The following is a 16990-nucleotide window of genomic DNA, read 5'->3' as shown; positions in this document are numbered from 1 at the left end:
GATTTTAACTCATATTCAGTGTTTATCTCTTCTACTAGTGTTTCTGTCACTGTCTAGGTCAGAGTTTCTCAACCTTTTTACCCTTGCATAAACCCTTAAAATTAATTACATGTCTCAAGGAACCCCTGCACAAAAAATTACATACCATTATCTTTCTCATATATTTTTCATCATAGTTCACATAGTAATTATCATATATATATATATATATATATATATATATATATATATATATATATATATATATATATATATATATATTAAAGGCGGTGAGCTGGCAGAAACGTCAGCACGCCGGGTGAAATGCTTAGCGGTATTTCGTTTGTCTTTACGTTCTGAGTTCAAATTCCGCCGAGGTCGACTTTGGCCTTTCATCCTTTCAGGCTCGATAAATTAAAGTATCAGTTGTGTACTGGGGTCAATCTAATCGACCAACCCCCTTCCCTAAAATTCCAGGCCTTGTGCTAAAGTAGAAAAGCATATATATATATATATATATATATATATATATATATATATATGGTTGTTATATTTTTTTTTGATAACATAATAGGTTGGATAGGATGATGTCTATATTACAATAACCAATTATGATCATGACATTAGCATTAGCTTATCTCACTCTTTCTCGCAGAACCCCTAGGAACCTTTTGCAGAACCCTAGGGTTCCGGGGAACCCTGGTTGAGAAACGCTAGGTTCTTCTACTTTAGAACAGAACTACTTCCAGGCAAGCTTTGAAAAGTAGTATTTTTAGCCCTGTTGCTAACTGGGTGGTTTCAAATATGTGAATAGATATCCCAGACTAAGGACAAATTGTTGAAAGGCCACTAGCACTTCATTGTGTTTGAGATCTCAGAAACTTTCTTGTTGTCTTCCTCTGCCCTATTATCTTCATCATCATCATCATCATACATCCGTTTTCCGTGGTGGCATGGGTTGGACAGTTTGACCAAAGTTTTTGTGAAATGAAGGCCTGGAAGAGAATCAATGTTATTGCCAAAAAATATGCCACAAGCAAATCAGGAACCCCAATGTTTTGTGTGCTGGTTAGTCCACATTACTCAATTAGGAACATAAAAATGGTTTCCCAGTTGTTCTGGTGTGTATATAGCTCCCGGGATGGGACACTATTCCGTCACAGGATTACGCATTTTTACTAGCTGAATGGACTGGTGCTACATGAAGTGAAGTGTTTTGCTCAAGAACACAATATCACCTGGTCCAGGTATAGAAACCACAATCTTACAATCATGAGTCCAATACCCTAACCACTAAGCCATGTGCCTCCGATGTTTTGGGTGATATAGCAGTGTCAGTTATAAAAATTTACCTTCAAAAATTTTTCTTTTCTTTTATTGGTGAAAAACAAAGGAAAGTGAGTTAAAACCTGGCGTGTCACAGAAGCAGAATCTCAGAGAGTCCAGCCATAACGAGGAAAGAATGAGCTTCAGCTGCCGAAATGAGATCCAAAAGGACAATCAGGTGCAGCACGAGAATTTACAGATGGTCTTGAAGGAGAATTGTTTGTTGAGGCAGCAACTGGAAGCAAAGCAGAAGGTTAGTACTTTTGTTTAATACTCTATCTTGAGTAGGAATGGAAGTTCAAATCTCAGTGAGGTTAGCATTGCCTTTTATCCTTCTGGGGTGAATAAAATAAGTACTTGTTGAATGAACACTGGTGGAGGTCAATGTAATCAACTAAGCCCTCTCTCTTAAATTGCTGGCCTTGTGCCAAAATTTGAAACTATTCTCACTTCTAAATATACTATTTGCATTTTATATTTTCTTTTTCTCATTTCGGTATTGGTGTTATTTTTTTTTTTTTGTGGCTATCGTTGGTGATGATGATGGTGGTTTAGGAGGTTCTTCAGTTACATCACGATGTCACAGTGGCTCAGCTTTCAACTAGTTCAATACAGGCACAGCTTAGTGTTGACACTTTAGTCAGAAATAGCATTGAGAACAACAGCATTGCCTCAACACCTGTCTGTGAACTTACCCAGGTAAGAGATAAAAATCATCCGCTTTGGAATTATGATCTTGTGGTCCTCTACATGTAGGCTGTCGTGACTGGTGTTTAGGGCTAAGTTACCCCATGTTAATCATAATCATCATCATCGTTGAACGTTCATTTTCATGGTTTGGACAGTTTGACAGGGTTCAGTGAGCTGGGGTTGTGTTACCCCATGTTTGTGGTGTACCCTTTGTTGTTATGGTGGTATAGTTAGGGCTAAATTAACCCTAAGTTTGTGTTGCCTGTATATTTTGTTGCTAAGTTATCTCCATGTTAGTTGTGTATGTATATTTAGGGCTAAGTTACCCCATGTTAATGGTGTCTGCATATTTAGAACTAAGTTACCCCATGTTAGTGGTGTCTGTGTATTTAGGGCTAACTTACTCCATATTTGTCATGTCTGTATATTTAGGGCTAAGTTACCCCATATTAGTGGTGTCTGCATATTTAGGGTTAAATTATCTCATGCTAGTGGTATCTGCATATTTAGGGCTAAGCAAGCCACATTTTAGTGGTGTCTGCATATTTAGGGCTAAATTACTCCATATTAGCAGTGTCTCTGTATCCATCTCTGCTCCAGCATGGCCACAGTCTAATGACTGAAACAAGTTAAAGATCAAAGATAAAGTTGCATTTTATTTATTGCTTCTTTCCATTCCACTTTTTTTTTTTTTTCCTTTTACTTCTGCTGTGGTTGTTGAACTAAAACGATTGGTTCTGCTTTCTTTCAGGCTTACGACAAACTCAGCACGTTGTTGGGTAAAAGCCTCGCTTTAGAAAACAGTGGCCAAATTTTTCCGGAAAATCTTGACCAGGTATGCTTCTTCCTCCGTCTCCTTCCTCCGCCTCCTTCCTCCGTCTCCTTCCTCCTCCTATTTCTCATTTTCCTCCCCTTCTATTCCTCCTTCTCCTCCTTCCCCCTTCATCCTCTCCTCCTCCATTCCCCTCCTCTTAATCTTCCACCCCTCCTTTCCTCTTCCTCCTTCTCCTCCTCCTCCTCCTCCTCCTCCTTCCGCTTTCCACTTGCCTTCCTTAGTAAAACAACTTTGTTATTATTGAATTCCAGGGTGAAAAACTAGAGGTAGTCGATAGCTTCCGCTATCTGGGCGACCAAGTTAGTAGTGGGGGTGGGTGCGCTGAAAGTGTAGCTGCTAGAATAAGAATAGCCTGGGCAAAGTTTAGAGAGCTCTTACCCCTGCTGGCGACAAAGGGACTCTCACTCAGAGTAAAAGGCAGACTGTATGACGCATGCGTACGAACAACCATGCTACATGGCAGTGAAACATGGGCTGTAACTGCTGAGGACATACGTAAACTCGCAAGGAATGAAGCCAGTATGCTCCGTTGGATGTGTAATGTCAATGTGAATACCCGTCAGAGTGTAAGTATCTTGAGAGAAAAGCTGAACATTAGAAGCATCAGTTGTGGCGTGCAAGAGAGACGATTGCGCTGGTATGGACATGTGGTGAGAATGGAGGAGGATAGCTGCGTGAAAAAGTGCCACACCCTAACAGTTGAGGGAACCCGTGGAAGAGGTAGGCCCAGGAAGACCTGGGCTGAGGTGGTGAGGCAAGACCTTCGTACATTGGGCCTCACCGAGGCGATGACTACGGACCGAGACCTTTGGAAATGGGCTGTGCGTGAGAAGACCCGGCAAGCCAAGTAAGATCGTTGCCAGTGCCCCTGGACTGGTTCTTGTGCGGGTGGCACATGAGATGCACCATTTTGAGCGTGGCCGTTGCCAGTACCGCCTGACTGGCTCCTGTAGGATTTTCGAGCGAGATCGTTGCCAGTGCCCCTGGACTGGCTTGTGCGGGTGGCACATAAAAGACACCATTTCGAGCGTGGCCGTTTTCGTGCGGGTGACACGTAAAAGCACCCACTACACTCTCTGAGTGGTTGGTGTTAGGAAGGGCATCCAGCTGTAGAAACTCTGCCAAATCAGACTGGAGCCTGGTGTTGCCATCCGGTTTCACCAGTCCTCAGTCAAATCGTCCAACCCATGCTAGCATGGAAAGCGGACGTTAAACGATGATGATGATGATGATGATGATTATTTACATTCGACGGATATTTGTCCTTACCCTGTTTGTTGGTAACACAATGTTTCGGCTGATATACCCTCCAGCCTTCATCAGGTGTCTTGGGGAAATTTTGAATCTGGGTTCTCATTCCTAAGGTATTTTTCAATGTTATTATTATTATTATTTTCATTATTATTATTATTATTATTATTATTATTATTCAGGTCACTGCCTGGAATCGAACTTGGAATCCTGGGGTTAGTAACCCGTGCTCTTAACCACTATGGGCATATGATGTAGTGGTTAAGAGCGCGGGCTACTAACCCCAGGATTCCGAGTTCGATTCCAGGTAGTGGCCTGAATAATAATAATAATAATAATAATAATAATAATAACAATAATGATAATAATAATAATAATAACATCGAAAAATACCTTAGGAATGAGAACCCAGGTTCAAAATTGTTTTCATTGTATCATCTATCTGGATGTTTTGTTGTCCCTTTTTTGTATCACCTGTCTGGATGTTTTGCATTCTTGTCCCATTTTGTATTTTATATATATATATATATATATATATATATATCATCATCATCATCATCGTTTAACGTCCGCTTTCCATGCTAGCATGGGTTAGACGATTTGACTGAGGACTGGTGAAACCGGATGGCTACACCAGGCTCCAATCTAATTTGGCAGAGTTTCTACAGCTGGATGCCCTTCCTAACGCCAACCACTCAGAGAGTGTAGTGGGTGCTTTTACGTGTCACCCACACGAAAACGGCCACGCTCGAAATGGTGTCTTTTATGTGCCACCTTCACAAGCCGGTCCAGGGGCACTGGCAACGATCTCACTTGGCTTGCCGGGTCTTCTCACGCACAGCACATTTCCAAAGGTCTCATATATATATATATACATATATATATATATATATATATATATATATATATATGTATATGGTAACAAAAGGATGAAGTAAATGTGTCTGTTTTTTTGAAGGTTGACCTACTTCTAAACAACAGCAATAACAACAACGGCCCCTTTTGTGCAAGATTTAGTGTTTTTGCTTTAATGTGTGTTTGCTCATGTTTCTAGTGTGACCAATATGAAGATGAAGTCCAGAACTTGGTGCCACAATTAAACGGTAAAGAGGACAAACTGGAAGACTTGAGGAAAGTAAAGACCATTCTTGCCAGAGCTGGAAAGGAAATGAAGCTGTACAAACAACGACTGGAAGAAGAAAAAATCAAAAAGTAAGATTTATAGAGTTGAAAATAATCCATACACATTCCAGATACGTTTTGTCTTTTACTTGTATCGGTCATTAGATTGTAGCCATGCTGGGGCTTTCAATAATTTTTAGTTGAAGGAATTGGCCCCAGGACTTATTTTTGTTGTTTAAATGTGGTACTTATTCTATTGGTCTCTGTTGCTGAACTGCCAAATTATGACGATGTAAACAGACCAACAGCAGTTATCAAGCAGTGGTGGGAGACAAACAAAGACACGCACACACACGTGCATGATGGGCTTCTTTCAGTATCCATCTACCAAATCCACCCACAATGTTTTGGTTGGCCCAAGGCTATAGTAGAAGACACTTGTCCAAGGTGCCATACATTGGGACTGAACCCAGAACCATGTGGTTGGGAAGCAAGCTTCTTATCCCACATCCATACCTGTGCCTATGTACAAACAAGATTGGATTAGAGTGACCTTAGCCCTTTAACATTTAACCCTTTTGTTACCATATTTCTGTTGAGATGTCCTGTGTTACTTTCAATTAATTTTAAATATAACAAAGAATTTAGTAAAAATAACTTAGTTATCATTAAGCTAGTGTTAGGAAAATAAATTGTTCCTTTTCAAAAGGAACATAAATTGTTCCTTTTGATACAGAACTTTTGAAAACAAGACATTTGTACTACAGAGCCAGAGGTGGTTTCAGCCATGTTGGTATTGAAAGGGTTAAACTTGTCATATCCAGCCCAAATATTCTCCCTATTTTGTGTTCAATCTGGCCTCTAAAATCTACTGTACAATGTTATTCGAAAAATAAACAGTCACATCATCAAAATCTTGTAGCTACAAGATAATGCATGATTAATCCAAAACAACAGGTTACAGTCTATGCCAACCCTTGTCGATCAAACCCTTGTGAGTGGATTTGGTATATACGAAAACTGAAAGAAGCCCATTGTGTGTGTGTGTGTGTGTGTGTGTATACATACATACATAATACATGTGTGTGTGTGTGTATCTTTGTTTGCCTATCTCCACTCTCTACCACTTGACAACTGGTATTGGTGAGTTTACATCTGCGTAACTTAGCGGCTTGGCAAAAGTGACTGATATAATAAGAACCAAGCTTAAATTGATCCATATGTCTCAAAATTCTTCAAGGTAGTAAGTACCCCAACATGGCCCCAGTCAAATGACTGAAACAGGTTAAAGATACAAGATATCAATTGGTTTCCTTCCTCTGTATTAATGTGCGTGTGCATTGTCCGTATATTTTCATGTGTGTGCAGCAAACAGCTGTTGCAGAATCAGAATCAGTTGAAACAAGAGATGCAAAAGATGCAGAAAGGAATGATTTATAATGCATGGCAGCAGAATGGCAATAACCAGAGCAACAGTAATAATAAGGTAAGTGGAACATTTATGCAAATATTAAACTTAAAATAATAATAATCATCATTGTGCCATACGGTGTGACTGACCCTGAAACCACATGTTTGTAGTACGAACGTCTTATCCACATAACCACGTCTGTGCCTTTGGAGCACCGCCTTTAGTCGAGCAAATCGACCCCAGGACTTATTCTTTGTAAGCCTAGTACGTATTTTATCGGTCTCTTTTTTCCAAACCGCTAAGTTACGGGGACGTAAACACACCAGCATCGGTTGTCAAGCGATGTTGGGGGGGGGGACAAACACAGATACACAAACATGCACACGCACATAAATATATATATATATACATATATACGACAGGCTTCTTTCAGTTTCCGTCTACCAAATCTACTCACAACGCTTTGGTCGGCCCGAGGCTATAGTAGAAGGCACTTGCCCAAGGTGCCACGCAGTGGGACTGAACCCAGAACCATGTGGTTCGTAAGCAAGCTACTTACCACACAGCCACTCCTTCGCCTAGTTTTGTTTGAAAATCATGAATGTGATGTATGTGGAACTCAATGCCTGCGTTACTCTTGTTGTTGCAGTGTGATATTAACTGTGCCAATAGCGACACTCACCAGCTGCACAAAGAGGTTACCGATCTAAAGATGGCGCTGTTTGCTGCCAACGAACGGCAGGAGGTATTGCAGAGAAAATACGAAGATCGCAAACTTCGGATCCGTGCAAAATTCCTGAGAGCCAGGTAACTATCAAACATCATCGTTGTCGTTATTGTCATCGCTGTCATCACTGTCATCACTGTTGTTATCGGTGTTGTCATGATCATCATCATTATACCACCATCACCACCACCACCACCACCACCATCACTACCACTGCTATTATTCCTCCTCCTCCTCCTCCTCATCATCATCATCATCATCGTCATCGTTGTCTCAGCATGATCACAGTTAAGTGGCTGAAACTAGTAAGAGATGAAAAGACGATTGCATTAAATGCGTGTCTGTTTGTTGCAGGCAATTACACAACCAGGAAAAGATGCTTATGAAGGAACAACTTCGCCACCTGGGAGAGGACTTGCTGGTCACTCGGTCGATGTTTAACAAGGAGCATGAACTGCGTGAAGAGCGAGAAGCCAGTTACAAGAAACTGGCCAATGAACGCCGAGAGCTTCTCTCAAAGTAAGATCACCCATTGCACGCTTCTAAGACATGATAATAATTACCATTTACATTGACAGTTTTACACATTTAGATATTTCATCAAACTGTTGTTTGTCTACAGAAATGGAGAGCAAGTGGAGATCATCCGCGAACTGACTCGATCTCAGTCGAGACTGGAGGTTCAGTCAAAATTCCTTGAAGAAGAAAACAAACGTCTCCAGGAGAAACTGATTGCAGCCAATCACAGACAGAGTCTGTCACAACGTGCCAATCACAATTTGGTAAGTAAATAATTTTCTCTTGTATTGCTTTGATGGATATGTTCTCACTCCCACCATTATGTGGAGGTGCATGGCTTAGTGGGTAGGGTATTGGACTCATGAAGTAGTTCAGAGGAGAATTCATTTTGAGTTATGCCTCTTGCATAGGGGTTGGAGTATCTTCACAGTGCAAGGAACAACTGTCAGCTTGGTCCAGAAGTCGAACTCACTACCTCATGATTTACGTAATATTTGTAATATTGGCAGATGGAGTGTGCGAATAGTCAAAAATCAGGAGTGGCTGTGTGGTAAGTAGCTTGCTTACCAACCACATGGTTCTGGGTTCAGTCCCACTGCATGGCACCTTGGGCAAGTGTCTTCTACTATAGCCTCGGGCCGACCAAAGCCTTGTGAGTGGATTTGGTAGACGGAAACTGAAAGAAGCCCGTCATATATATGTATGTGTTTGTCCCCCCAACATCGCTTGACAACCGATAGTGGTGTGTTTACGTCCCCGTAACCTAGCGGTTTGGCAAAAGAGACCGATAGAATAAGTACTAGGCTTCCAAAAAATAAGTCCTGGGGTCGATTTGCTCGACTAAAAGGCGGTGCTCCAGCATGGCCGCAGTCAAATGACTGAAACAAGTAAAAGAGTAAAAGAGTATATATACTTATATTTATATATTTGATCCTTTATATTGAACACTCAATATTTCATCTACATTCAATACTTTATTTCATGGTGCCATCCATTTTTATTTTATTTTATTTTATATTATATATTGTATATTATATTATATATTGTATATTCCATATTCTATACCCCACATTGGTTCTGCAGGAATATAAATAAAACATAAAAAACAGACAGTGTTGGAACTCTTTTAAACAAAATAATATATATATATATATATAGCCTGGTGTTGCCATCCGGTTTCACCAGTCCTCAGTCAAATCGTCCAACCCATGCTAGCATGGAAAGCGGACGTTAAACGATGATGATGATGATGATGATGATGATATATATATATATATATATATGCGTGTGTGTGTGTATTCTTTTCTGTTTTACATGTATTCTCTATTATATATCATTGTTATATGATATGTTTTTTGTTTTTTTTTCTGTTTTGATCAGATATACCCTCACCAGTTAACAAGCTCGAAATCTTTAGAGTTTGATGCCATTTTTGAGAGGCCACTGTCTCACTTAAACAAAGGGACTTTGCCTGACATGAAACCATCCTTCCAGACAGATAGCAGCCACATACGCCAAATAGAACTGAACCAGACGGAAGACGAATACGATATATGAACCTTATGTATCTAACATGTAGGTAGCTATATGTCTGTGTGTCCATATGTTTCTAAGTAAATGTGTGCGTGCGTGCGTGCGTGTTTGTGTGTGTGGAAGAGAGAGTGTGTGTTTATGCATGTAAACCATACTTTTTTGTTCCTCAGAATTTAAAACAACAAATAACAACAGAAAAATACAAATTCAAAGATAAAGGAAATACTATTTGTAACCAAATTCTTCCGAATGAAGGAGCAATATATACATTATATATATATATATATGTATATATATATATATATAAAGGGCATTAACTGTGCATTAATGCCTCACGCTATCGAGGGACTAAATAAGTAAAAAAACTACCAAAAATAAGTTACTTATTTTTGGTAGTTTTTTTACTTATTTAGTCCCTCGATAGCGTGAGGCATTAATGCACAGTTAATGCCCTTTATATATATTTAAATATATCTATGAAGAAACGATGAATCTTTTCATTACGAAATTTTTCGTTATTTTTTCATTATGAGGTTTTTTCACGCTGACTACTTGATAAATTCTTATAAAGAATTTATCCTATATTATATTATATATATATATATATGTAGAAGGTTGAAAAGTAACACACGAGTTGATATATATATATATATATATATATATAACGAAAATAGGACAAGGTAAAAAATGCTAGAATAATTTCACCATGAAGAACATTTTTAGTACAGGTTTCAGTCTTTTTCAACTGAGAGTAAAGCATGTTGAAAAAAGTCACAAAAACTGAAACCAGTACTAAAATGTTCTTCATGATAAATTTATTTTAGCATCTTCTACCTTGTCCTATTCTCCTGATAGATATATATATATATATATATATATATATATATATATATATATATATATGCATTGAACTAAGAAACAGTGAAAATTTTGAAAATAATTATTATAAGCCTTAAGCTTGTAGTAACACAATGTGCAGATTTATAAGCTGAAAACTTATAATCATTTCCAGAATATATATATTTATATACACATGTACATACATACATAAATACATACTTATGTACTTACATTTGTACATATATTTGTATATATATATATGTATATCGTTTGACTATTTACTGCATGCTCACACAGACCCTCTCTGTCCTTCTAACTGATTTGGAGTACCTGATTCATGGATTTTCTTACTCTACTCTTGGATTACATCACCTTTAAATTCCTTCGGAGTACATTGCTTCTGCGCCTTTAATTATACATACATATACAAAAATACATACATATATACATGCATACATGTATTTATATTGTACGCGTACGCACACACATCATGTGGCGGTATGGTTGTGTGGTTAAGCAGTTTGCTTCACAGCTGTGTGGTGTCTGGTTCATTCCCACTGAATGGCATCTCAGGCAAAAATTCCTCACTATAGCTCTGGGCCCATGAATGCACTGAGAATGAATTTGGTTGATAGAAACTGAAGGAAAAGAAGCACGCTATATATATGCATTTACCTATGTATATGTGTGGCCCTGTGTGGCCCTGTGTGTGTGTATGTGTATGTCGCCTTGTTTTGATGTTGCATGTTTATTGTAAATAAAAATCATACAAATTACGCTGTTTATCTGCACAATCCGGACAAGGATAGGGTAAATGTTATCTTGCTCAGAAGTAGGCAAGGATTGATGACAGGAAGGGAATCCAGCCATGGAAACCTGCCTCAGTGAAGCATGTCTGAGCCATGCAAGCATTGCACAGTAGACATCAAAACGATGATGATGATGGTGCTGATGATAATATGCGTCATGGGATTATCTTTGAATTTTGGTTGAGTAAGTCTGCTGTAACATTATGAATGAGTAAAAAGCTTCCTAGTAAGTAGAGAGCAGCTATTACACTCAGGGCCAGCTCAAGGTGCCCACAACTCAGGCAGTCGCCCAGGGAACAATGTGTTAAGGAGGACGTGACAAACACGAGGAAATTTCCATGACTGTTAGCTTGTACATGCTGAACTTCAGCTTGCCTTGGGTGCCACCAACCTCAAGGCTGGCCCTGATTACACTTATGGGGCAGAGTATGTCGAAAAGCTATGGTAGTTAAATAGTTTCTGCAATTATTGTATAAATGAATTAATGAATGAATGAATGAATGAGTGAGTGAATGTGGCAAATTTGGAAAAGATCTAAAAATAAAAAAAAAATAAAGCAAATAGAAGAACCCAAAATGGAAGTTTTTCTTTCATAAATATAATCAGATCTGCTTGCCATACTGCAATATATGGATGTACATATGTGGATATATATATATATATATATATATGTGTGTGTGTGTGTATAAATATATATGTATGTATGTACTTATATGTATATATGAGTGTAGGCATGGCTGTGTAGTAAGAAGTTTGCTTCTCAAGTGCATGGTTGTGTGTGTATAAATCTACGTGGTAGACATACGGACATGGCAAATTTAACCGTCTCTCTGTAGATTGAAAAAAAAAATGATTTGAACCGCATTATCAATGTTTAAACCTTATTGTGTTCTCATCAGGGATGTCTGCATCACTTGATCAATCCCAGAGAAGTAAGCAGCCAATCTGTCTATCTACACAACTAATTCAGGGGCTTTCAGAGAACTGGAATATCTGATTTGCATACTATAAATATTTAAGACTTTATTTAATATCAGCAGCCTATGATTATATTATATGCACACAGACACATACATTTACTCATATCGTATACATGCATACACAAACATATATACACATGCGCACACAAATATATATATATTATAAAGGTGGTGCACCACCTTGGACGTGGTTCAATGACTGTTACCATTAAAAAAAAAACTATATACTTACTCGTATACAATAACTTTACTTTCTGGATAACTGCTGAATAAAATCTGATGGAATGGTGACATTCAAAGATGACAATTATAACTGTAACTCTACTACCATCACCATCATGCCATCTGCCCTTCCCCCTCAACCATTACCATTAAAATATGTTTTAATTATATTAAAAACGGCAATGAATTTCAAAGCGGTGTATTAATAAAGGTAAATGTTTTTGAATTGGTTTGTGTTCTTTTATTGCTTGCAATGATTTGCAATAACTTTGTCCCCATGCCAGTGGCACATAAAAAGCACTGTTCGAGCATGGTCGATGCCAATGCTGCCTGTGGCACGTAAAAAGCACCCATTACACTCTCGAAGTGGTTGGTGCTAGGAAAGGCATCCAGCTGTAGAAACCTTGCCAGATCAGATTGGAGCCTGGTGCAGCCACCTGGTAACACCAACATCCTCTCAACAATTAGCCGGAGATTATTTTTAAAATGAGAATACCTGAAATACACTTGACTGCTCTCACAAACGAGAATTCTAAAACTGAATCTGACCCCTCTCGAAAGTTAAGTAAAAACACTGGAAAAATAATCTGGAATCCTTGCCTGGTACTGGATCAATCCCAAAATCTAATCAGTTCACGCCAGTCATGAGGCCAAACATCCCTGAAAGTTTCATCCGAATCCATCCAGCGGTTCTTGAGATATCTTGTCCGTGGACAAACAAACAAATATGACTGAAAACAATATCTCTGCCTTCAATTAGGCGGAGGTAATAAAAACGACAAACACCTGGCTTTTGTTCTTGCACATTATTTTGAAATGAAGGTATTTATTTCTTTTGTTTTTCATTTACATGATTTAAATATATAATTTTTATTTATTTATATTTTTTTTTAGTGGGGTTTTCCTTTGCATCACAGTAAAATTGAATAATGTCATAATGTCGTCCCTGACAAAGATGTAGGAAGCAAGAGTCAGTGTGAAAGAATCAGTCGTTTTGTTCTTGAAAGACAATACAATAATATTTGATATAATGATAATAACTGGATTTCAAACGATCAGTCACAAAATGGCAGCAGAATTATTTGATGGGGGTTAAAATAGGGGTCAAAGTAAATTTGGAGATAAAATCAAACAAAATATATATATATGCACAAAATATAAATATACATGTGTGTATATTATATATATACACACACACACATGTAAAAGTATATATAAAATAAATATGTATGTATATATACACACACATATAAAATTATGTATGTATGTATATATATATATATATATATATATATATATAAATTCTTTTTTGGAATTGTGAATCTTGAAATACACAAAGCTATAAATATCATCTGGGTTGAAAATCCCATTTGGATAGAGAAAATTGATGGCTTATATATATATATATATACCTATCAAAATAATATTTACATGCTTATTCATAGATTTATGTGTACTTAGAGATCCCCTATTCCATGTATACACATATATACACACACACAGAAATATGTATATATATTTACAAATACATAATTATCTATACAAGTATAGATATATATATATATATATATTTATATACACAAATATATATCTAATAATTGTTTTACGTAGCTCCCCATTAAAATTTTGTAAGCAGAGAAATTGTTCAACATATGAGAAGTTTCCAAAAGTCTGATGAAGTAGACATGTTCTTCATCCATGAAACTTTAAGTAATAAGGAGTTAAGTCAGACTGTTATGAAATACATAAAGCTTCAACAAAATGTCCTGAATGCTACTTTCTCTTATTTGTTCAATCAGTTGTATATACAAATATATATATATATATATTTCTGCATAAATATATATATATATATATATATATATACACACACACACACACACACACAAAAACACATTTATATGTGCATATGTGTTTATATATACATTTGTATAGAAATATATATATATATATATATATATATATAGTCAACAGGTGAAGTAAATTAGATGAAATTAAACAAGAAACAGAATGTATACATACATGTCTATATCTATATGTATATATTGATATAAAAAATAAAACATTTTCCTTTTAAATTGATAGTCACAGGTATGCATGTATGTGAGTTTATGTGTCTCTGTTTGGGTGTGTGTGTGTGTGTGTGTGTGTGTGTGTGTGTGTGAGAGTGATATATATATATATATATATATATATAATCCGGAAAAAACAGCCAGGCAAACAAATTCATGAGTGTATACATATGAACATGTATGCACACACACACTCATTTATATATGATGTAGAAAGAAACAGACCAGCAGATTAATTTACATGTATGTGCACATACACATGCATGCGTGTATACATATGTGTGTGTATGTGTGTGTGTATATATATATAATAAAATTGCTGTCATCCATGCACACAGGCTTTCCTTTGCATGTACTGGTGCCACATAAAATGCACTCGTGCTGGTGCTGTCAGGAGGCACGTAAGAAGCACCCAGCATTCACATTAGGAAGGGCATCCAGCCAGAGAAACCATGCCACAACAGACAATTGGAGTCTGGACAGCACCTTGGCTGGCCAGGCCCTGTCAAACCATCTAACCCATGCCAGCATGGAAAACAGAATGTTAAAAGATGATGATGATGGTGATATATATACATATATATAATTTCAAGGTTGTTAAGCTGAAGATTAATAGGATTATGCTCCCACAGTCTGAAAATGCTTCTTAAGGAATGTATATGATGTCCAAGCCTCGGGGTCTCCTTCTGCGGGTTACAGCTATATCGAGCAGAACTCATTTTACTGATAAGAGAAGGGGTGAAGGCTGGTTCAGTTAGCTTAATTCTTCGGCATTTAAAATGGCCATGTCCGGCCCAAATATTTTATCTGTTCTATGTACAAACTAGCCAGATCCAGCCTTTCACACCGAGCCTACAATATCATTCTAAAAATAAACAATCACATTATTGAAATCTCAAAGCCACAAGATAAAGCATGATTGATTCAAAATAATGTGAATAAATAAACACTAGACAGTAATCTAAGTACTAGAGGCTTAAACCAGTTCTATCCGGCCCTAATATTCTGTTTTATATTCGAACCAGTCAAATCCAGCCTCTTACACTTTAAAAGTAAACGATCACATCATCGAAATCTTGAAACCACAAGATAAAGCAGGATTATTTCAAAACAGGATTATTTCCAGTAGACATCATGATGCTCCAAGAAATACAGAATTGGAAACTCTAGCAGAGATATGGTTTAAATAAGACTAGAGTATATGATGTTGAACCAGAAGAGACACTGGAAAATTACTGAAAGGATGTAGACACAATGTCAGAGTGATTTCAACTGATATGATATTCTCTCTTCAACAGGGACAAAAGAAATGCAGAGAGCAAAGACAACCACATTATGTTGGTTTTTGTTGACCTTGTGAGTAGAAATAGCCTATTCAAAATCCTCACTATCAGTGGCTGTCCCCAGATGCTTCTTTGGCTTGATCAGTCATTCCACACAGACACGAAGGGCATTGTTCAGTTTGATAGCCTCAACACTCACCTAGCTGACACAAAAAAGCATCTGGGACACATACCAAGGTTTAGTTGCAGCCTACATGGCCCTTGTCCTTAACATACTATGACTACAGTGTGACCTGGAGTCCCCACTCTGGACAAGACTGGCATCACAATGTCATAAACAGACTGAGTCAGTAGCAATGAGGTCCTGGCCTCTGTCTAGATACGCTGTCTCATCATGCTGTTCCGAAAACAACATCTCTGTTGGTTAAACTACATGTTCTGCGTTATATGAGGGAACTGGCTTCAAGCAAGAGCGCACAAAGATAACCTCATCTCATATCAAAGGTACCTGTATAAGAAATACGAAGCCACTGAATGGAGAAATTTGAGAGGCGAGAGGACGACGTAAGCAAAGACTTTCGCTGGAGGCAAGAACGAGATTGGGATTTAAAGTCTAAAAGTTAGAGAGAGTTGAGACTTAAAAAAGGTCTAAAACAACACCGGTGGGAAGCATTTTCATATGTAGTTACTGCAACCAGAAAAGTCATTCTAGAGTTGGCCTCTACAGCCTCAACAGGCTTTTCTCTATCAACAGAGACTGAAGCAAGACCCTTCAGCTGCAGATCTATACTCTAGCATGACTAATGGATGCAACAACATGCATGTGTGTGTGTGTGTGTGTGTGTCTATGAAACATTAGTGTAGTAAACATTGTCAATTACATATATTTAATGTATTTGCTTTATGTAGTGTATTTTGAGTATGCGTGGTTGGTAATATTTATTATATGACCACTGCTTCTATTTCATACACACACACATATATATATATGAGTATACACACATACACAGAATATTTACAATCAAACACACACATTCAAAGAATTACGAATATATATATATATATATATATACACAGATGCAATTGAATATATGAAGATGCATACACACACGATACACATATAAGTATATATATATATATGGGATATATGTATATATATATGCATATATATGTACATACACATGATTCATGAAGATATGTGTGTGTGCGTGCGAGCATTTATAAAACAGTACAAGTAATTTTACTGTGTGGTCAACCAGCTGTTTGATTGTGTCCCTCTGCAGGCTTTGCTCAATCTCACCACATGGCAATTGACTCCAGTCAGACCAGTGAAACCAAGAAACCAAAGACAACCTACATTATAAATTATCTCACATCGCTTAAAAAAAAAC

At 37.5% G+C, this 16990-nt stretch overlaps 2 protein-coding genes across 11 annotated transcripts in view; one reads left to right on the top strand and one right to left on the bottom strand.

The window, feature by feature from the left end:
* LOC106868378 (uncharacterized) overlaps positions 1 to 16990 on the top strand; it is an 84762-nt gene that overhangs the window by 22138 nt on the left and 45634 nt on the right. For 3 of the 7 annotated variants that reach the window (XM_089342381.1, XM_089342385.1, XM_089342386.1), the window contains 9 exons: positions 1373 to 1558; positions 1861 to 2004; positions 2747 to 2830; positions 5136 to 5293; positions 6572 to 6689; positions 7264 to 7421; positions 7696 to 7860; positions 7964 to 8123; positions 9241 to 9593. In XM_089342381.1, coding sequence (XP_089198507.1) covers positions 1373 to 1558; positions 1861 to 2004; positions 2747 to 2830; positions 5136 to 5293; positions 6572 to 6689; positions 7264 to 7421; positions 7696 to 7860; positions 7964 to 8123; positions 9241 to 9417 — 1350 coding nt within the window. In that variant the 3' untranslated portion in view covers positions 9418 to 9593. Of the gene's footprint in view, positions 1 to 1372; positions 1559 to 1860; positions 2005 to 2746; positions 2831 to 5135; positions 5294 to 6571; positions 6690 to 7263; positions 7422 to 7695; positions 7861 to 7963; positions 8124 to 9240; positions 9594 to 11941; positions 12471 to 16990 lie in introns of those variants that run through there. The other 4 variants (XM_089342382.1, XR_016238487.1, XM_089342384.1 and 1 more) reach the window with 4 other exon arrangements.
* Positions 13036 to 16990, bottom strand: part of LOC106868379 (high affinity cationic amino acid transporter 1) — a 28857-nt gene continuing 24902 nt past the window's right edge. For all 4 annotated transcript variants that reach the window (XM_089342390.1, XM_089342388.1, XM_089342389.1 and 1 more), the window contains exon 15: positions 13036 to 16990. This exon is cut by the window's right edge and continues 715 nt beyond it. The gene's annotated coding sequence lies outside the window, so the exon portion shown is untranslated.

Source organism: Octopus bimaculoides, chromosome 26, assembly GCF_046866305.1.
Source record: "Octopus bimaculoides isolate indiv1 chromosome 26, ASM4686630v1, whole genome shotgun sequence".
NCBI classification, from domain to species: domain Eukaryota; kingdom Metazoa; phylum Mollusca; class Cephalopoda; order Octopoda; family Octopodidae; genus Octopus; species Octopus bimaculoides.
The sequence above is the reverse complement of the archived record's forward strand: the minus strand, read 5'-3'. Positions and strand labels throughout refer to the sequence as shown.